The sequence below is a fragment of the Haliaeetus albicilla genome, chromosome 24 (genome assembly GCF_947461875.1).
Source record: "Haliaeetus albicilla chromosome 24, bHalAlb1.1, whole genome shotgun sequence".
Classification (NCBI taxonomy): Eukaryota; Metazoa; Chordata; class Aves; order Accipitriformes; family Accipitridae; genus Haliaeetus; species Haliaeetus albicilla.
Window position 1 is genome coordinate 4,746,269 of NC_091506.1, and position 23,723 is coordinate 4,769,991.

General features: G+C 38.8%; 1 protein-coding gene across 3 annotated transcripts in view; it reads left to right on the plus strand.

Annotated features, from left to right (window-relative positions):
• The window catches only part of PDZRN3 (PDZ domain containing ring finger 3), a 147,420-nt gene that overhangs the window by 105,109 nt on the left and 18,588 nt on the right, over nt 1-23,723 (plus strand). Inside the window, exon 1 of one of the 3 annotated variants that reach the window (XM_069811832.1) lies at nt 9,206-9,511. The exons of the other annotated variants lie outside the window; for them this stretch is intronic. Coding sequence (XP_069667933.1) covers nt 9,443-9,511 — 69 coding nt within the window. The 5' untranslated portion in view covers nt 9,206-9,442. Of the gene's footprint in view, nt 1-9,205; nt 9,512-23,723 lie in introns of those variants that run through there. 3 annotated transcript variants of the gene reach the window in all.

The window sequence follows — 23,723 nt, forward strand, 5'->3', positions numbered from 1 at the left end:
GCACATCGCATCCCTTGGCTCCATCCTGCCTTCTGTCTCCTCTTTTCATTTTGTTTTTTTGACATGTTAGATTACATCATTACTTGTAGTTCCACTTGTTAGTCACACCATGAAATGAGAATATTTTAAGCTGTAATTATTGTGATTTCTCTCCTCTGCTAAGAACATGAAACTCAAAGAAAGCATACAGAAACTTGAATTTCAAAGACTTAGGAATAAATGCTTGGTAGTTTATAACCTTCTAACTACAGCCAATAAACAGAAGAAGATTTTAAGTAGCGCAGAAAATTGTGTTGATCATCATACTGGCAACCAATCTAGTATTTCAAGTAGGCATCCCCATCGTCTATGCTTTATCTGGGAGTTATTTAATGCTTTCATAGGTGCATTTCTCAGAAATCTAGTCTCTTCCCCCCCAGCCATGAACTGATTGTGCCTCTAGACATGTACACGCAATCCAGTACATTCATTGCATTGTACTATCCTAAAAAAAGTATGAGTTTTCTATCATCATCATAGTCAGAACAGGCAAAAATAATCTGAACAGAAAGCACGGAACTATGCAGCAGCCCTCTCATTAGGGGGAGCAACAAAGGATAACAAAGATGGACAGTCAATAATAAATTTCATTGAAACGTTAACTGATTTCTCAACTACACCAGATACCCCAAAATAGACAAGCTGCAACTCAAAACATAAAAATAAAAAAATTAACCTGCAAAGGTACAGTCGTACCATAAATCATAAAAACTTTCAGGTTTTGCATCCCAGTGCCATACTGCCATTAGCCACGAGGACAAAAATTCTGGACACGTAATAAGACTTTGGAAGAATCACAACCACTTACTTTGTATATCACTAGATAATCTCATTAATTAATATTTGTCTTCTACCTTACATTTCTGCAGAGAAATGCAGAGAAACACACGTGCGTCTTATTTTCTCAGTAGGTCTGCAAACAGAAGAGTCTGCAGGAAAATCAGAATGCAGTTTATGCATTGTGGAAAGCCTGCAGCTCTGGGGCTTCATGGGAAATAACAGGATTAGTGGGTAAATGTGCCTTCCAATAGGAATGATCATTTCTGGGTTATTATTGGTATTCATCACTGTGTCTGACTGCCTGTGTACTTTCACATTTCTTTTATCAAATGTTTATATTTGTGTATTCATTTCAATAGTACTGAATCAATACTGGTTATCAGAATATGGTTTTTGACAGAAGAAACTGCAGAGGAAGTATAACTATATAATAACTCTATGCAGTTACCCAATACTATAATCTATGTAGGTAATTTATTTTTTTTCATTAAGGTAAACATGTAATGTCCCATTGATTCACAGGGCTTCACAGAAATACAGTGCTAATAACAGGTGGAAATCGCTTCCATTGCTATTAAAGATAAAGCTAGGTAATGTTACTGTAGAAAGAACAAAGTTGGGAGTTGTATGCCCTCCAACAGTGGCCTTTACCCATTGAACTAGAATTACTGGTTCAGGATGAACCAAGTTAGGCATGCAAAGCGTCCGCCTTGTATCAGAGAAGGGATTAACACCTTAGAGCATCTTCTATGAAATCAACGTTATTGCAACAGTATTGATTTCATAATGAAACAAGAAATGAACCAGCATCACTCCAAGTTCATAGGCTGGTGAGATTATATTGTAAAGAGGATAAATGGAAACCAAATACAACGCTATATTGTTGGTGTATTTCATACACTAAACAATAGAAAACTGTGCACTAGAGCACTCAGAAGGACCTTAGCCATCTTCTGTATTCTTCCATAGTTTCAAGATTATGTCTTGGTTGGCACTGGGAAAGCACAGGTGAAGTTTGCAGTACGGGCACAGCCTGTCTTTAGGATCGCAAACTAGTCAGAGCCCCCATTTGCCTCCGTTAGTCTTTTCTCTTACCCCATAAGTCTAACCTATTTTGACTGTACCTTTGCTGAAGCAGAGATGACTGTGGCTTCACATACCCAGCAGAGTCCTGCGGTCACTGCTGGCCCCTCTGTGTGCCCACAGTGCAATTAATCACACACACCAATTCTGGAGCTAATGTCACTCTCCTTCAGTAAAAATGCATCTTTCCCAACTTCAAAGACAGAAATGAACACTTACATTTCCTTTGTTCCCAGAAGACTTACATCCCATTTCATTCAAGGTCTGCTCATCTTCTGGGTCTTTTCTGCATAGGAGCTCTAGCCGAGAATTAGCAATCAGATTCCTCATTGTCCACCTTAACCTAGAAACGAACACAAAGGCAAACATATAAGCAACTTTTTTCATTTTGACTGCCATTTACCATTAATACTTAATATTCCCACATATCGTTTTCATCAGATGGTTAATATAAAACCTAATGAACCATAGGTGGCATTCCTGTTTTGCTCTGTTTCAAATTAAGTGTGGAGCAGTAAAAACTGAGAAATGAAAGTTAATATCTTTTCAGATAGACATGGCTTAAAATTCATAATATGAACACAGTAGCTAAAATACAAAAGTAAGTGAAGACTGTGATCCTTAGCAGGTCTTGGCAGTTTCTGGCCATATATTATTAAGCATTATTCAGCTGTCCCTAAGGGAAGTTCATCCAGAGACATTAAGGTCAAAGAGTAGAAGCATTTGGACACAGTCAAATGGATTTTACACCTTTGTATCTTTCTGACATTACTGTTTTGCTTCAGCAAACTGCCTAATATCAGATATATCCTACTGGGTACCTTTCTAAATCACTTCAATTTTCTTTGTCCCTGGGCTACAGTTATATGATCAGGATCCAAAGCTATCACAGACTATGATATACTATTTCACTTGCTCGTTTGTATTAGAATGAACTTTATTAGCTTTTGGGCACGTGCCTATCAGTTTTAAAGATTAAGTATTATGTCAATAGTTTTTATGCAGCATTCAAGTATGCTGAATCATTTTGCTTGCTCTGAGATTATTAAAAGTGTATTATCACTTTTACAGAAAACATTTTTATTTTAAAATGAACCATCACTCATAGCAGTCTGTGCTTACCAATGCTATCCCTCTAAAGTGATATTTCACAACAAAATCAAAATGGGGATAGATGCTCTGTAAGTAATTTTAGATTTGAGAATACGTGAACCTTACAAACGCAAGTGTGTAACTAACATTTGACTCCACACTCCTATGCTTTCATTATCCACTTTCTTCCTTTAAATATTCTTAATTTTCTATTTTATATTCTTGTAACTGCTAACAATAACCACAGCACTTCTACCATGTAAAAACTGATGATTTGTGCAAGCGTAAATTTGTCATTCTTCTTAAATAGAAACTATCTTGTTAAATAACCCGTAAAAAATTAGAGATGAGCTTGACTGTTCCAGTATCAAAACCAGGAAATCAAAGATGCTTTTTTGCGAGGAAGCTGAGGTTTCAGCTAACACAGAAGAAGCTTTTAGAGCACAAATCCAGCCTATAACCAGATTTTCTCATTTCCTTACCAGTGTTCCATACTTTTGGTTTTGTGGTTCGTAGTGGCTGACTACATTGTGTCACAAATGGGAAAATGGAAGGGGATAGCGTGTCGGGGGTTTGAGCTGAAGAACAACTATTTTAAGTGTGATCTGCCTCCAGGTCCCTCACTTGGGCACTGTGAGGCTCGAAGTATCGCAGCTGGCAGATGGTGATTTCGGAGCTGGTTTATGATTAGTTGAAAGAGCACTCCCTTTTTGATTAGTTCATTCTCTGTCCTCAGTAGCTAAAAGGCTCTTTCACCCGCTTCCATCACAGTGTCACAACTGTAAATCCAGCGTGTACATCCTCTAGTTCAGGGATCACCTTCTGTCTTAATCTTTGACCAAGACCTCTTGGCACTGCTGTAATAGACACCCAAAGAGGCAGCCCACAGTAGGAGGAGTTTCGTAGTCCATAGGTCAGCTCTTAGCATCCTAATTTTCCCTCATCAGAAGGTCTCAGTGGCATATTAAACAGTTATTTACCCTATTCTGACCTCATCATTTCTGCTTCATGAAAGACTGAATTAACACAATAGCGTTCTCGTATCTACTGACCTTGCAGTGCTTACAGCGATGTTACTCTAATGTTCCTGTAATATTACTGTCTTTCTCAAGTGGCATAAATTAAAGAGATAGTAGACTCCTTAAAGAGTTTAGAGGACAGAACGCTTCCTTCAGGGGTTGAACAATAAGTATCATTTCATTTAAGTTACTTCTGAGAATTGGAACTCTTTCAGAGATGCAAAGTGGAGCAAATAAGGATCTCAAGACTTCAACATTAACTGATGGGAAGAAAGCCAAAGTTTTACATTTGCTTTCACATCCTCTCTTGTGGCATGCTTTAGTTTAAATATTTTGGCTCCAGTCTTGAGGCTTCCAATGCATAGGCAGATTGCTATGCCCACATGTAAAAAAAAAAACCACCACAGAATTGAGATAATATTGCTGTTTTATTTAGAGTATGCATTTAATTGTTGTACCTACACAATGCCATAGAAAATCCTGGTTTGCTTTCACGTATTCAAGAACGGCCTTTTTAGGAGGGTAGTTTTAAAGTAGATCCACACTAATTAAATGTATTATTAAGAATCCAACACTTCACAGCTATCAGTGGATTGTAGTATTGAAAATTTGCAAATAAACACAGGGAAACAGAACTCAGTCTGAACACATCCTCAGCAATGAGGCGCTCAGGCTTTAATAGAGGTAACCCAATGGCTATAATTAAAAAGCACCCTAACACACTTTGAAAAATTCCAGATACTTACTTTAAAGTACAGTTGTGTAGCACAGTTTTCTTTCGCACCACTCTAATCATAATCTGTACAGTTTCCTGACTTCTGTTTATATAACACACGAATGCGAGCATTATTTATAGTCACAGCTGTTCTCTTCCCTAGCCTTTGTTTCTCACAAGTCTTAAATATTTGTAAAAACAAGAAAAGTAATTAAAAGTATTGATACATTAAGCAAACATTTCCCTAATCACACTGCTTAAATAGGAATCACTTGTTTAAACAGAACTTACTAAGTATATGTACAAAAATATAATGTTACATAGTTACTACATACTAGGAAAGCCAACTTGCATTTAAAGAAACAAAATAAACAATGCCAAAGCGTTACTAATATCGCAGTCAGCCACTCAAACATTAGGAACTCCCAGAACCGAGCACAACGGTTTGGTGTTTGCCCAGATCTGTGAAGTAGCTATGTGCCATCTGCTCCTCGCACAAAGGACATGAGTTTATTCTTGCTGGTGGGAACTGCTGTCTAAGAGCCAACACTTGGCAGCATAAGTCCTTACCCTTGAAAAGCTGGCAGAGAGTGCTTTTTAGCCTTTGAGTTCCCTAATAATGTGGCCCTCCAGGGTGCAGGTCCCTCATGAGTGCTTTATTTCCCTCTTTATTCTGCTTCACCATCCCGTGCAGACAGGCAGGACACCTCAAGCGCATCTGTCTCCTGTGGATTCCCCTTACCTGCCAACTCCTGACAGACTTAATCATAAAATAAATCAAACATTTAAATAGCAAAATTTTGTACTTACAAGCTGAGAGACTGTAGGTTGCAACTAAGACAAATACAAAAAGCAAAACCAGCCTGTGGTCTGTGGCAGGATTCCCTCCTTGCCGTCACCCACCGTCTGTCCAGGACATCCAGCTTCCCAGAGACAAGAGCAGCACCCCGTCCTTCGTGGTGGCCCACGCAGTCTGGCTGCTTACCACCTTCTGCTCCTGGAGAATTAGCTTTTGGACACACAAGCAAATGTCTGATAGTCGGAGCCAGGTATCTTGGTAAAAGGGATTTCGCAGACTTGGTCACATGCAATCAGTCAGGGAGCAAGTAATCTAGATAAATGCTAATGAAAGCTCTTGCTGGCACTTTGTGTATTCAAAGGCTATTTACTATTGTTCCTAGTCAGCTGGCTCGCTAACTTCCCATTCAGTCTGGATTGCTCAGATTCAGCTGGGACCACTATAATATTCACATTACACATGATATAAGCCATCCACTATGCGTACATTTTGTTAAGCTCATTATCGGTGGCACACTGGTGAGACCACACATGACACATTGTTAACGCGGATGACAGATCCCGTAACGAGCTGTCTTATCTGGACAAACCAAAGGAAGCCGGTTTACCTCCACCGCGAACAGCACGCATTGATGAGGGCTCCTGTAACGCACTGGGCTTGCCTGTGTATGTATGTTACAAATCAAGTGTAATGACACAATTAACATCCACCCCATCCCAGACAGCTCAGGTGGCTCTTTCTGGCTGTCTGGGTCCAGCGGTGAGGAGCACTGAGAAGATCTCTTTGTTCTTGATATCAGTCCTCAAACCTCACAAAGAGCAATTAGGAAACGGAACTGGCCTTGTCAGACCTTGTGGCATCACCCGCGGAACTCGTTTATCATGGAAGAAGTCTCATAAGAATTAAACTGAAAACTTGTAGCAACTTTGTACTGAGAATGTGCAAACTGCAACAGCTTAAAAGCTGACCAAATTTAGCAGATTTCACAGGGACAACACAAACCATCCCTGTGCCACACTTCAAATTCTTGTTTCAAAATATGTTGATACTAAAACCTTCTCAAAGAAAACATATCCAGAATTTCTTAACATAGGCAAACAATGTATTTTTTTCTGTAATCTTACTCTCGGAAATGACTGAAACACTTTGGCTCAAGCATACCATTAAAAGCAAAAATTGGCTTTGGACAATGCCCAGAACACAAGTTTACAGCCCAAATGTTTAAAGTTTGGCAAAGCACATACAAACTAGTCTATATTAACCTGAGGCAGTGCTACCATTTCTGCCTATGAGATGAATAGAGAAATACGAATTAGATTTCAATAACGGAAAACATCGTTGAGATGAGCGCCGGCCTGACTGTCAGGCTAGCTTATTTACCAGAGCAACAGTGCAACAAAGCCAACTGCACTGTTAAGCCACACTGTTTGCTGCTGAGCAACGTGCTTAGGCTTTGTTAGTTGAAGAATTTGAAACATCACATTTATGGAATCCCTCCACTCTTACATCAAAACAACAGTCTTCTGCTGGACTTACTCTCCTGGCCTGATTTACAGATTATCTTTTTGAATCAGATAGAATATCATCCTATGTAGTCTATCACGTTACTATAGGAAAATAACAAATAGATGCATTTCCGTTGAAACTGGAAATGAAATATCCCGCATGTTTCTGTTTTATTTCTAATCTGATACAGCTGCGTACTATTTCTAAAAAAATTCCTGACTGAACTCAGCCACCTGAACTGAACAATAATATTTAAATAGCAACTAGTATTTAAGAAGATACTTAATGGCATTAAAAAACCCAAAATCATAGGCAACATTTTTGAAACTTTTACCTTAAGTTGCTTAATCAAATCACATAGTCAAAACTTATCTAACCAAAGCCATAAATTTTTTTACAATTTCAGTAAGGTCTTTTTTTTACTTCATTCAGTTATCATCATCATCTTTTCTGCTTTTAGGGAACACTAGTTCCCTCATGTAAGAACTTTCCAGTCGTTCAAGATCCACAGCCACTGGCTGTCAACCAACTTTGGAAAAGCCCACAGTATGTGGTTGGCATATCTAACCAGGGATAGTCTGGATCATTCTTCAGCTTAGAGGGCCAGCAGTAAGATCCAGGCTACCTCTGTCTTGCTCTAACCTTGGAAGTTCTACTACCATCGCAGTGGTAATCTCGTCAGGGAAACATCACAGTCCCAGCACAGGGACGGAGTGCCTACCTGCTTTCAGATGTTTGGCACGGATTTGAAGAGGTCCCCTTTCTTTCTTTTCCTCTAGGTAGGTAGATTTTGCTACCAAAACACAGTCCCAAAGTTAAGGGATGCCTTGTCACAGTCTCTGTTTACTAAAGTTTTAGGACTAAACATATGGACAGCATGAACTGCATTTCAGTAGCAGATCATTTTAATGCAAATTGTGAGTCGGTACAATTGCAGCAGTAGCTAGGTATCCTATAAGAGACCTACAGCAAGATACCTATGTACAGAGTTTGGACATAAAAGCTGCAGATGATCCTTGCACAACATTTCCATTGTCATCCACAGAAACTCACTAAGCAAATAGTCAGAAACTAGTTAGATAACCACAGCGTGAAATCCAGGCTGTCTGCCATGCAATACCTGTATCGGAATTAGGCCCTTGGTCTCATTCCTAGCTATTCTATCATCTTCTCTTCTTTATAGCAGAATGAAGTGAAATAAGGATTATAAAAATGCACACCTTCCGAACGCTTAAACAATTGGAAAAAGTATAGTCAATCCAAACTCGTAACATGAGGTAGTGTTTCCTACAGACTAGAAAACATCCATAAAACCTATGACTTATGAGTACTTTTCTAGTTCCTTGGGAAGTTCACTGGTGTTTTAGCCTTTACATCTATGGCACAGGTTCAATGTGGATCCGGGCACTCAGATACTGAATAGTCATAAATGCCATACTTATTTTATTATATATCTTTTTATATCTGGTAAAGCTTATATTTTTAATATAACAATACATGAACCTGTCATTTACACTCTTAAAATACAATGAGAGTCAGTAGCATAGATGGCCATTTTTTTCACTTGGTATAAATATTAATCTAAAGCTAATCTATAAATATTAATCCAAGGCACTCTTTCCCTGCCCTCCCCCCCAAATCCACATACATTCACATATATGTCCTTTGCTTTGTAGCCAAGTCCTAAGGCTGCAGGTAGGTTTTCAGGGACAGAGATGGGCTTTCTCTGTTAGGTTTATTAAATGCCTAGTTCAGTCATCTCCTGCTATAAAACCGAGGCTCTCAGATGCCACCACAGTATGAGAGAAAAATAAACGCTACTAAGCGTATTCAACTTTGCCACGGCCACTGCTGAATTTTGTACAATTATATTCATTTCATTGTGACTTACATTTAAACTGTACTTCTAGCCTGCTTAAATATGTTAAGAATTATCCTGAGGGACCACAGTAAAATGTAGTCATGTTTATTTGTAATTGCTACAAAATGGTTTACAAAATTGTTAGTGTCTTTTATTATGCCTGCTACTGAAGCACTTGCCTGTTAATTAGAGAAATTTCAGCTGTCATAGCTGGCAATTATAGCTTCTGTATCACTGTCTGTTATGAATAGTCAATGAGAGCTGATTAATATGCATGAGTAGCAGTATATAGTGTGTGCATTGGAGCACAGTGCCGCAGCCGGAGCGGAGCAGCAGAGGGAGTGCTGTGTACTGCCAGGGAAGGAGGGAAAGCACGAAAGAAAAGAGCACGGTTCCTCTGCAGCACCCTGTGCAATACCACTGTGAACTGTTTCGGTCCAGCCGACCCACCTAGGGCTTTCAAGGATATCTGCATGCATGCTTGCTAACAGAGATTCCTGTGGCTGCTCTGGTGAATAAGGGAGGTTATTCCTGCCACTTATTTAAACATGGGATGCAGTTTGTGCACTCTACAGAAGCAAGAAGAACAGTACAAGTTACTGTATGAAGTTTGTCAGGTAAAGAATTAGATTTAATTTCTAAAAGCAAATGTTCTCTTTTAGGCTTGTGACCACTGTTAATGACAGGGAAAATAGAATACCAAAACCTGCTTATACTAGTGGAAATGACAGGGGGTTTGCCTTTATTTGATATGTCTATGATTATATTTTTACAATGTACCTTCCCATTCACACTTGCAAAACATCAAATATTTGAATGTATGCTATTATACATCAAACTTTTTACAAAACTTTACATCACAAAATCGGACACTGTTGTTAATTTCTCCAGTATGTATTAGGTAAAATCTCTTGACAAGGGTCATGGCTTGGTCACACGCTCTTTGAACAAGTTAGGAAAGACATGCCAGAAAGCCTTTGTATCTGTTTACGAGTACATACAGACGCTTCTTTCTGTGCAATGCATTCATTCGGTGCTCAGTGCGGTCTTTAAGTGCCTGTTCCTGTCAATGTAAGTTTATGTCTAGTAGTTGTAGCTTTTGCACCTCCGCGTGTAGAAATACCAGCTACCAAAATAGTTAGATTTGACAGCAGATTAAAACTACTGCTCTGCAGAGCTTCATACATCAAATTACTCCTATTAAGCATCTGATAAGTTTTCTAAAAATGTGATAAGACATTTATCTCTATTACAAAAATGTTATTTCCTGTTACTGCTTCTCCTTCTGTCAGCCTCTGAAATGTCTTACTCTGTCACATCTGAAGTACGATTTGGACCAAAACAGCGTGATGGAACCTTGCAAAGCAATGGCCAGGGGTTTAGGGACATACTCCTACAAATCTCTTTTGAAATAATCATAGGCAGATAGCTTGTGGTTAACCTCTGAAAACGCGAAGGGGGTTGTCAGTATAAACACTCCAGATAAACACAAACTACCCAGATCCTTCAAACTGTACTTTATCACCTTGCCATTCCTAAGGTGGTTTAGAATAAGTGGCAATTATCCCCAGTCACAGGAGCATTGGGCTGGTGGACATTTCCCAGCGCTGCCGTGTTGTGCACTCGCCGGCAGAGGGAATTGCTCAGCAGCACACAGGAGTGAAACAAATCCTGTGGTCCTCACTGCGTTACCACCTGCATCTGATCCCAGACACCGATGTCACCGACAACAAAGCGAATAAAATATGTGGTTTCTATGTTATGCTAGTAGGGAACTGATTAAATTTTAAACACAGAGTTTGATCTAATAGTTCTTGCTCGCTCACCCAAAGGACGCTGACACTTTGTAGAAGAAAAAAAAAACTTGTGAGAGCAAATAGGAAGACAGGTTTACTGTCATTTCTATTTATACTAACTCACTTCCACTTGCTAAGCTGCTATGCATGTGATGGTGGGAAGAATTTGAGAGGAAGGTAATCAGATTTCTCGGACATTATTCTGTACTGAGAACTAGTTTCAAATGCTGCCTGCAACAGCAGACCTGGTGCCAGGTATTGTTTGTGTGAATCCTCTGTTCAGATCAAGCAGTGGCTGTGGTAGTAGTTACTTATCCCCCAAGGCTGCCAAGTTTTCTGGTAGTCTGGGTTTGAGGACTATCAGTGAAGCGCAACAATCAGAACAAACCGAGACAGCAACAATTTAGGAATATTTTGATTGTTTAGGAAGCTTGCACAATTTTTGTTGTGAAATAAAGGTGGCAGAGAACCTTTGCAAGTTACTGATGTCTCCTAACAGATGCAGGACAACATTCTTTAAATACACGTCCTTAAAATCAGTCACAGGAACAGTCCCACTGATATCTGAGATGACTGAACTATCCGGTGCTGGCTGCAGGTGCAGATCCCTAGCAGTACTTTGGATTTAGAAATCAACCTGCAAAATGCTGCAACCTTGTTTCAGCAATGTGTGGAGCACAGTGCACAGCACTGGTGATTAACTTTAAGCAGGGAGGTCCTCTGGGAAACACAGTTGGAATACCCTCAGCTTCCACAGAAGTGAGAGGTGCGTGTAATCCTATAAAACTGGGATTTCTAACATAGTAAAACCTGAATTATTTAAGACTATAATCCCTGATTATTCCAGAATATAAATTATTGTGCAGAATTATTTTAACAAGGTACTACTTTGATTTCTCTGTTTCACAAGATAGGAGGGAGGGAATTCTATAGCTTATGGAGTATGTCCCAATAATTAAATATCACTATAACTATAAAAACGCATCCTCATGTAACCTACACATAAGAGCAATCACTTAAAATTTAACGGTGAGGGAGATAAAGAATCATCGTCATTTAAAATAACGGGATATAAAAGACAAAAGTTTCAAAATATGCTAGCAGTAACAAATACCTCTTACAGTGGTTCTATTTTGTATCATCCATGTAACCCTAATACCATGTGGTAAGATGATGTTACCATTTCTGAGAAAACTAAAAGAAGCTTTTTTTAGAGTCTGAGTTAGACAAAATTTGTGTAACTTGGTTTTTGGAAATATTGAATATTGTTACAAATAAATCCCCTTAGCCTTATTTTTTAAAAGTTCATGACTCTGAGATGTAGGAATTCAGAAAACACTTGCAAGAATTAATAATAATACATAAGTGCACTTTCTCTATTAGGCCAAAAGCTTTAGTGTGGCTGGGAAATTAATGCTTCAATAAATTACAATTCCAGAAGGTCCAGTACGTCTGGCTCCGTAAGTCCTCATAACAGAGAGCACAAAGAGGATCAAATATACCAGGGCTCAGGCTTTATCCCTTCCTCATCCATAGATAATTCAAAGAGATCCTCTTCATTAAGGGCTTTGGCACATTGCCTACGATTTCTTTTTGGGCCGCTGTGAGCTTAATGATGCAGAACAACGGTCTTCCCTCTTGTTGAGCACATACCTTATTGTACCTTTAATCACATAATAAAAACCAAATTAAGACACCTCGTCATTAAAGTCTATTGTAGCTGTGCATATCAATGCTTTGTATTACAAACACAAAGGGGACTCTGGCAGCTTGAAATCTTGATGCAGAACACTGTCACTGACGATAAGCGTCCTTGTGGCAGCAATGTGATGCATACAGTATCTCAGACGTATCTTGAGGTTTGCTTCCCAGTTGCATACAGCATATGAAATGAAGTAATTATATGCTATTAGATTTTGGTTTTCTAATGGAAATTTTCTTTAGAAGACTTTAAAGGGTGTGAAAATGGAGGGAGAATAGGGAAGAAAGAAGACCAGAAAATGGGGGGGTGGGGTGTTAGGCCAGTTTTCCAGTTTGCATTTCCCAATGTTATCAGCTCCTATACAAACAATAACAGAAATAGGGGCTTTTCCCTTTGTAGGAAAATTCCTGGGGGACCGAAAAGTAATCTCCATTGAAGGAAACTTACAGAAGAATGAGTCACCTGAAATAGAGATTTTGAGTTTGTAAAATAAAATAAAAAAAGATTAAGACCTCAATTTAAGAAACTTTCTCAGTACCTATTTCACACTAAGCACATGTTTACATGCAGTTTGGGAGGTAAGCACACATAGTGAAATCATTTCCTAAATGGCCACTTAATATTTCCAAGGATAAGAACATAGAATTTTAAATCACAGGTGACTCTAAACTGCACGGGCAATGCTCAAAGCTGTTTCCTGCGATTCAAGATGATGGAGTTCATCCAGTTCTCATAGTGGGAAGATATCATAAAAACGACCCATTAAAACTGGCACTACAAGCTGAGAAACCATGCGATAAGTGAGCATGGAGACTAACCCCTTCCTCCAGGCTGCCCTTCCAGAACAAGGATAGAAACGCTGGCAGGAAACAAGCTCACATTGCCACTGCCCTTGCTTCAGATGATCTGAGGTCAGAAGATTTCTGCCTCTGTGATTGTTGAGCTGGCACCTTTCACAAATACTAAAGTTCATATATAAATAAACAGTTGATGTAATGACCTTGTAGTGCTTTACTAACTTGAAAGCCCTGTTCACGTGCTTTTGGCCTGGCACATCTCTGAGACAACTAAAAATGACAGTGTTAGTGAAAACAATAGTGGGCAAGCTGGATTTGTCTTCTAAACTAGACTAAGATACAATGCAGCCAAGGTTATAAAAGCATCAAGGTCAGCATACAAATTGCTGTGCTAATGAGATGACAGTAGTGATGAGGAACTAACCGACACCGTACTTCATTGGCAACTTCCAGCAGCATCACTTGCGAGGAGACTATTCCTTCAACAGAACTCGCACACAAACCAGTTGCACTGGGCTGATCACTGATACAGCTCCCTTTGCCATTAGAATTCCATTCACTTGTTTAGACTTGCAAAAATTAGACTAAAGTAATCAGTCATTAAGAAAGCCTGATTCAAGGAAACAGTCTAACTAGACTTAAACCTACTGAGCAATGATGTTATCCTAAATGAGGGCCAAAATGAAGCTTGCCAAAATAAACATTCAGCTCAAAAAAAAAAATTCTAATCAAAACTGTAAGATTTAGGAAACAAAAATAATTGCCTCTGTACATATGCTTTTCACACCCTGAAATTTAATTGGGCAGCCAGAGAATTAGTTGGTCTACATTTCAGTAGTTTTCCATGTTAAGACCAAACTGGTTGTGCCAATTATAGTAAACTGGTCTACTTGAAATACACTGTATGGCTTCAAATACTCCATGTACAGTCTGTGCTGCAGCTGAAATTAAGAATAGCATTGAAGTTTTATTCTGTCACTTCACTACCATTAAACTTGACCTCAATAACAGTTGTGAACCTATCACACTTACTTCAAAGTAGGCATGTGTTTGCTTAAACAAGATGTTAATTCCAAGGACTTTGTTCTAGGCAGGGTTTTCTACTGCTGAATTAGTTCAGCTGTAGAAAAACTCTGCTTGACAGACTGGAGACTCGTAATCTTCAGAAAACTGCCCTTTAATGATTGTGGCGCCTGTCTGTGGCTCAGAAGTCCCTTTTCTTAATTAGACATTTACCAGAAACTGGCAATTGAAATTTTCCTCTTCACTTGACGATGAATAATGCAATCCCTCTGTTAGGATTTCTCTGGAAGATACTCTTTATTGCATGTTAGAGGAATATTTTGGTCATTAAAGGAACATAACCAAGACACGATATGAAATAAACAAAATGCCTAATGTTCACCTGTGATATAAATGGGTAATTTGACCTACTGTGCACATGAAATATCTTACTGCTTCGTAATGTTCCTAAAATCTACGGTGCCTTTCTTCTTTACATTGAGCAGATAAAATGCTTAACCATAGCATAGATTTATTTGGAATTTTTTTAAGTGATAAATGATTGAAAAGATGAGTTTTGTAATGCTTTACACTTATACATCTGTTTAATGCTATGAAGCAGGTGGCAAGATGTCACAAGGGAGAAGGCACTAGGGACAATCACTCTCTGCTTTACTGTCACATGTCAGACATGGGCTGGGAAAAAGGAAACATATGGAGTAATGAAAAAGTGCAGATTTAATAAATGCGTTTTGCTGTGTTCATTAATAACGAAACAAAAGGTCAGGCTTCATTTTCACTAGGACAGGGCAACTCTATGTTTATACGTACACTGGGATCGTTCCTTTCAGACACTCAGCGGGTAAATGTAAGCAGATCCAGCTAGCCCTCCTGAACTCACTAGCGAGTTAGGGATTTGACAGGAGAGTGGCAGACTTAATAATATAAAATGCACATAAACTTTAAACAGTGACTATTGAAGGAAACCTTCCTATTAACACAGTATATCTTTAGGCAAAAAGCCAGAGGCCACCATCTAAAAGAAAAATGGTAAACATCATGGCAGTATTTTCTCAGTTGTGTCAATACAGTGATAATTCTGGACATGGACATGTTGTAGGTGATTGGACACGCTGTCCACTGGCACACGAACTGGGCACTTCTTCATTTCACTTCTAATTGCTGAAACTTATTCTGGCTTTACACTGAGATACCACCTTAGCTGCATTACGTAGCACTCCATTTCTCAAACACTACCACCAGACTCCTTGGGAACACTTGAGAAATAAGTGTTCTGCATTACAGAAAAAGTAATTGTACAATCAGACTAAAACCATATTTGGTTTATGCATTTTCATGGATCACGTGCATTTACACTGAGTAAATTAGCTCCTACAGCATCATTTTAGAGAAGGTGATCATTCCCATGTTGAACGATCACAGCTGATAAGAAAGCCTTTTTAAATTTGGCAGAGTTGCTTGCAGAGTGCAACAGAAGCTCTTGTATCTGACCTAATAGCATCTGCGTAACTTTCATCAGTTTTAGACAAAAAAGGAGAATGAAGATGTTTTTATCAGTAGCACACTAGCAGAATTCTAGGCCATGGTCAAGCAGCATGGACTGGAAAGGTAGGGTAAGGTGGTGGTGGTGGTGGGACTCCTACCTACATGACACTGTCTGAGGTTAGTTTTCTTCAGCCGAAAACACTGCTCTACTTCTGGAAGCAGATGGCCCAAGAAGACAAAGCCTACTCTGCACATAGCAGGTAGCTCCTGAAGCAGCAGGCCCTCTTATTAACGAATCCACTTGGATCTGTCACTGCTGCTGGGTTCCCAGGTAGCAGCACTGGGTGTTTTTTGCATCTTTTCTTAGCATCAGCTTCAATAAGCCTCTTCAGCACAGGTAACTTCACAGCTATCCACAGTTGCTCTTTCCCTGTCTTATATTACTGAGACCTTTGTGGAAGAAGGGAGAGAGCAGGAGGATGGGCTCAAAAACAATAAACGATGAGCAACAGTGAAGAAATGGGAATGTTGTGAATTAGAATGGTCTTAACGACAGTGTCTTGGAGATCAGTGTTCAGATTTCGGTTGTGGTGTGCTCTCACATGACCCTGGGTAGATCACTAACTTGTTTTGTGTTTGATCTCATCTGTAGAATACTCCTTTTGTCTTTTTGCTGGGAGCAGGCTCTCCAGAGGAGCCACTGTCTTTTGTTCTCTGTTTGCATAGTCTGATATGCTGCTAAAATAATGTTAGTATTATTTGAAGGCCTGGTCTATCCACCAACTTGTACTACTCTGATTTTAATGGAAGTATGGTGTTAAATATTGCTAGACTGTCAGCTATTTGAGCTGTAGGTGCTGGAAGGGCATAGAAGGGGAAAGCTCCTTCCAAATGTGTCTTACTTTTACACCATTCTCAAAGCACCCCCTGCATGCCACTGCTGGAGAAAGGTGACTGGTCTGCAGGGACTTTTGGCCTGATTCAGTACAAGAATTTCGCTTAAATCCATGTAACATTACACCCTCAACTAAACGCATTAATATCTTTATGCTATTTACTATCATGGTGTATTATTTTAAACATAAATATAGAAATACATAGCTTTTAAAAAAGTTCTCATTCATAAAAAAGCTGTGATTTGCTGTACTAGACGAATACATAGGTTTTTGCCTCTTGGGAAAAGGACATTTGAGAAGGGCAAGAGCATTTCGATGTAACATCTCAGCAGAAGCAGCCCAAGGTGCCACACTGGAGGCATAGCGCTATACATGGGCAAATATAAAGAATGAGAGAAACCGGGTAATTGCACTTGCTGAATTCTGGTCATTAGTAATTCATGATTATTTATGGCTGTCATTTGTACTTCACTCAGAAATATAATTGATTGGCTCCCTCTGGGTCATGCTACTGAAATGGCAGGAAGCGTCATTAAAAAGGGAGGGCCTGTAAACTTCTTTCTGTGTTTTATGTGGACCAGGGTTATTAAGCCATGAACAGATACACAAAAGATCACTTTTTTTAATGCTGACAAAATATGAAACAGTATTTCTGCCCTGATATAGTCATTTAACACGATGAATGCATATTTAAGAAAAGAAGGGTCCAAGTAAACTTTGCTTACAGAGAAAGTACAAGTGTCTCGGAAGTCCCAGCATTAGTCTAAATCTGTTTTCATTGAAGCAAATGATAGAATTCCCTGTGGTTTTATTTCGACTCATGATACATGGGAGCGGAGCCTGAGAATCCAACCAAAAGCAGGCACATTTTAGTATGCTATATACAGCACTAGCGCTGCCTTGTTAATACGTAAATGTGCTAATTACTAGCAGAATAAAAATTCCTTTATTTCAAGGGTCTTTCTCCCAAGATTTTCCATTTGGAAGTTAACGGTTTAGAGAACAAATGTATTCTGTACTCTTAAGTAAAGAATTTTTCTTTGGTCTTAACTATTTTGTCATGGATGGCTCACAAGGCAGAAGGGAAATGCACACACATGGAAACAGTCTATTACTAAACAATATAATTCTGTTTTTTTGAAGAAGAGAGAGACTGTCCATATGAGGGAAATAAAAGAGGGATTAGATGGAGCTGCAAGAAGAATTAACCTATATTTTGAACCTTCTTTCTCCAATTCCTGAGGAAAAGGGGGTTTAGAAAATAGGCTTTTTGCTGCTCTAGTTTCTATAAAAATCTTTAAAGTTCTGCTGCTTTTTCTTAATATGCAGACTTCGTAAGAACTTGCTAAAGAAGTGAATTGGACCATAAAGAGCGTTTTAAATGGAGCACAGACGCCTGTAGTCTAACAGAACTAGCATTTTTATAGTGCACTTCCCAAGGATTTGCATGAATTTCTACAAAGAAAAGCTGCTTACTCATTCTTAAGCAAAAAAGTTTTTTCTCTGTGACATTTGTGAAGCACAGAAGAACTAACAAGCCGTACAATGCATGGAAACGTTTACCATTCATAACATTAAACCCATATAAATCAGTCTAACTTGATGGATGGAAAAATAATTTTCTTTTACTGAAACCTTTTTAGTTTCTGTTGTATACCACCAACATCCAGCAAACGACGTTTCACACTATTTAAGCAAAAATAAAGTACAAAATAATTATAACTACACACAGTAAACTCTTATGTGCAGGGATTTTCTGGCTTTCTCAACCTTTCAGTTAACTACTTCCTCCAATGTCCAGAGTTACTTCATCTATACTACTGCAAATGATGTTTGCACATGCTTGAATGCAAAACTCCTCACCTACATTGAGTGTCCTGCCTCATTCTCTTCTGCAAACCTCTTTCTAGCACGGCCCTGTCCTATTGCCCTTGCATTGCCTCTCCAGGTCTGCAGGGCTCCCAGGGGCTCATGTGCATGCCTCCCTTGTGACTGCAAGTGGGAAACTGGGAATCAGTTCGAGGAACATCTTTCTTGTGTAAACAACCCAGGTGTGTAAATTCTGCTATCGCAGGAGAAGAGAAAGAACAGATACTGGGGTTTCCATAAGCATTGTATCAGAAGGAAAAGAAAATAAGAATGGGTGGTAACCAGGAGGAAATTTTGTCTATGTAAACAAGTGGCACATTTTGATATACCTGAAAGCCCCCAGTTTATGTCTGCCATCAACAAAGTGGCAATTAATTAGTCTTCTCTACCCACCCAGAAAAATAAAACATGTAAATCGTTTACCTTGCTAAATAATTAAACAGCAGCTACTGATAAAGTGACATTTATGTAATAGCACAACCATGTGCTGTCTTATCAAAGTATCTTCCTCATACCTCAAACAAAAATAAGACTGTCTCTTCTAGTAACAGGGTACAATTCTGTCATCTCAGTCATGGCTGCAAACTCCCATTGACTTGCACAGGAGGTCCAGCCGTGTCCTCGCAGCGTGAAGGCTGGAGGGCTCCCAGCCTCTGGACCTTGTGCCAATTTTGACCTCAGGAAGATTTGGCCTGAAATTAGCATCTAAACAGTGGCAGTTGGCTCTGGAATTGCTGGAGGATACCAAACCTCTCAGTACAATAATTGTTGAAGTAAAAGCATGTGTGTATGGTATAAACCAACATGAGAAAATCTGTCCTCACAAAAGGTATTTCACTGTGACATATATCCAGAATTAATAGAGAAAGAAGGAGATTTCGGCAGGAGGGATGCCAAATGCCTCGCACAGCTCTGACAGAGAGAAAAGCCATTATATATCCAACACCTTACACACAGCACTGTAAAATTACATGGAAAGCCATGTCTTAGCTAGGTAGTGCAAATTCTTCACAAGCCAAAATGACAGGTTTTTTCCCTGTTTTTCTTCCTTCTTTCCTTGTTGATTCACCCATCACTGATTTGTTCTTTCTCCTCCTCTACTGGCCATGTGTACTGTAGCATCCTATATTCAATAATACATACGCATCCAACATTAGATGATGCAGGTTCATAATATGCTGCATCTGGCAAGCTACTTAATAAGTAGCTACCAACACGAGAGAGATTTGAAAACAGACTCAGGAATGCACTTGGGTCTTACCAACACTACACCCAGCAAGATCCTACTGGACTTTTTACTCATTTATCTCCAAGGCAGCACTCAAACTTTTCCAGCCTTTTTCACAACTCTTAGAAGTTTGATCTTAAAGTATAGTCACATTGTATTTGTTGCTTTTACATCTCCTAACTGTCATGGGCTGTGTTCTTCAGCAGTTTCACCTGATGTTTAGAGTTTAACAGTGAAGTTCATCTGCTGCTTCTGGTTTTTGGCCAGATACAGCATATTGCCTTTTTTTTAAATTTATTAATTCCTGTTTATTTTTCTCAACATTTACTTCTTGGAAATAGGAATTAGTGAAAGCCCCATGATTTAAATGAGAGTTTAAGACATCATTTCCTTTTATTTATTTGGTGGGACCCTCCATTTGGATTTGTGTCATGGCCTCCCCTATTATACCTTGTTGCATCATCTCTCTTTTTCTCAGTTATGAATATGTATCACATTTTACCTTAATTGACTGTGACAGCATTTTCCTTTCCATTATCAGAGTTTGGCCATGCCAATTGAATGCCAATGGCATGCTCTGCTTCATAACATCTTGCTTTGCTATTGGACTCACCTCTGTTTCAGTCAGAGCCTGAACTAAGGCATTGCAAAGGCAAAACTCCCAGTGACTTTAGTGAGCATCAAATCAAGCTGAAGTGATTATTTTATTTTCATTCCAAGTATTAAAATAAAACTCCTAGGAGACACTGACCTCCCAGACAGGATTATGCCATGTTTATCTATCGATTTCTTGCTGCCTTTACAATGTAGATTTTAAGTAGTGTGCTCTCTGCAGCCTACTTTTGTGCAAAAGTCTTTAACATACACTATATACTTTAAATTACTATACTATAAATTAAAATACTATCAATACTATTCTATTTCATAATCATTACATAATTTCTGTTAAAAAAAAAATCAAGCATCCCTTCCTTATTTACTGTATGGTCTTAATTCAGAGTATTTATCTCTGCGTCTGTTGCAGTAGCTAAGCCTGCTATCTGGCTCCAAAACAAATTTCATCAAGGTCCATGCAGTTCAGTTTAACTACATACACTTCAGTTAAACTACAGCTTTCTTCATATTCAATATATTTCCAATGCAAAGAAGGTCCAAAAGCTAAGCATTTCAACGTTTCAGACAAGTTAATTTATCCATCTTTTGTGCCATGAAAGATCCCATTGTCTTTGTCACATGGCATGTGAGGTTCTTAAGAAATTATGCATATTTGTAGGTTTTGGCAGTCTTCTGAAGCATTCATATGCATGGATTTCTTTTTTTTCTTGTGTTATTTCAGATGTAACTATTTATAAGGAAGAATTTTGCTGAGCATAATTCAGCAGCATTAGGAATAAAGTCTATGATTATAGAGCCACTTCTTTTAACAAAGTGAAACTGTACAGATATATTTATTGGCTTTTAAACACTAGGAATAATTGTTTGTCAGTTGTGACAAATTTTCCAGATAGAAACTAAACGTCTTAATATCATCTATTTGCCAAAGTTTCGGAAGGACTCAAAATCAGGCACAAGTACCAATTCTAGATGGACACCAGAAATCAGGCCATTGAGATCGTCCCAGTATATTTTTCTTCTCCATCAGTTTTGTGCTACTAAAAATAAAATACCAATACCTGCTACTTTTTCTAGACAAAAAAGCAGTTTAGCTCTGTTACACATAAGCAGACTTGAGAATTACTAGTTTTCATTATCCAAACATTTTAGCATTCCCATCCTCATGTCCCTTCAATGGAAAATTATATTATTGATGTGCTGGGATGGGAAATACTAAAAAAACCATAACAACAACAATACAGTGAGTTATGCTTTCATTTTACTATAATCATTGCCATCTTATCAAACCCGTGATATAAAACTGTATATACATCAAATATAAATCCCCTGTTAGAGTTATTTATTTACCATGCTCTGCAGAGTCCTAGTATTCTGAAATGCCCAAGCGGAGATTGTTGAATACAAATACCCAGTGACATGCTCAATTCTGACTTGGAGCCAGCACTACAAGATGAAAGGTTCTAGCAGAGCAGCCCTGATGCCATTACTTACAGCATTTTTAACGCCCCTGGCCCCAGGTTTTCTCCAGCCCTTCCACTGGGGCTATCCTTGTAGCCAGTGAAGCAGGACAGGATGAGCACATGCTGCTCAATAGTCTCATTCACTGGCCAGTATCTACAGTTACGCCACTGATGAATGGGCGTTTGTGAAAACCCCCATGTATCAGTTCTGCTGCCAGAGAGGGAACTCGGCGGCGGCAGTAGGCACGCCTACGAAATGCCGTGTCTCAACCAAAAAGCCAAAAGCCAGAAAGTCACAAACCTTTTCTACGCAAGGTCCCCTTTGCAGCAGGAGAGATTTTAGATTAAAATTTAGCTGCCTCGTCTCCCTAATTCTAAGATCTGGTGTCACGTCCTTCTGCCTGGCTATGCAGCGCTTCTCTTTTTCACTGCATTATCAGCCTGTAGAAAATGTAGTCAGGATACTACTTGGAAATAATCCCTGTGGTAACAATTATGATACAGTCCAACTACCACCTGTTCTCTGCATGACATCAACCTGACTTTGAAGTTGTGATTATTTATAAAACAACTACATATGAAAGCACAAAGAGGATGCCAGTCCACAGATTTGCAGAAATAAAGTGTCCTAAGGAACCTAAACTAAAATGCAGGCCTGTACTAAACTGTCTGCAATCCAAGTTCATTACAATATTGGGGAATAAACTGGAAAGCTATCCTTTGCACGATTTTACCAGTCTTTAGCATAAAGATGTAGAAAGCAGCTCACATAAAAAGTTTCCTGCTCAAAAGTTATTCTGAGCACATTTCTGAAAAACACTACAACTGCTGCAATTTAGATTCTTTTCTTTTGACTGCTTGTTGGATTTAATTGTATCAAAAAAAAAAAAGAAATTAGGATGCACACAGTAAAATGTGCAACATTTAATTTGCAGCAGATAATAAAACTCGAACCATAATCAGCACTTCCTTTTTCCAGAGAAAACATTACACTGAACTTAATTTTACAGCTGTACAAATTGTTTTAAAGTAATCTGCTCAATTGGGCAAGTTAATGATATTTAATTTGACCAGGCCAAACTTTACATGCTATGCATTACTGTGAGCAATTGTGTTCAATACAAGTGTTTGTGTAATGTAAATGTAATGCTAACACCTTCCATTCTCAGCTGGCTTAACAAAAAAATACTGGTGTCATCACCTCTCTAAGATAAACCAAAGATGACAGCGTAAAGAGTGTTATGTGCACAAGGTAATTCAGCAGGAATTTAGCCTTTTCAATCTATTCTGCACTTGAGTTAACCCTCTTTATTATCACCCAGCTTTTTGCTGTGGGCAATGCATTAAGTATGGGCTAAATTCAGTTACTGCGCTGAGTAATGTTACTCCTTCAGTTGCCCCACTTACTTTAATGGGACTAAACATGGCATAGCACAGTGTGAACTAAGTGCAATCTGATACAAATAAAGATAGCAGAGTCTAGACTTATATTTTCGACTTTTCAATCATATTCAAGAAGCTAATGTGGCAGTCACCACATTAGTGTACACTTCAGACATGTACAAAAATGATTAAATGACAAAGTAGCAGTCACCACTAATACCTGAGGCTGGACACTATTGCATCTATGTCCAATTAAGGCAATTCATTATTTTTATGCCTTGGAAAAAATAGGCTACTCTACCATGCACTTCCATGCAGAAGGCAACAGTTTCCACTGTGCAACTCACACCTCTGCTTACATATACAGTAATGCAGTTTATCAAGTGAATAGCTGACTAGAAAGAGTACAATATAAGACATCCTTCATAAAGAAAATATATCAACAAAGTATGCTCCTTGACAAGAAGGACTCATGACAGGGGCCCTCACTGTCAGTGCTAGTAGCATCTTCAGATCTCAAATTGCAGTTTAGCTCTACATGTCAGCCAACACTTGCCCCAGTCCAAAGAACATGG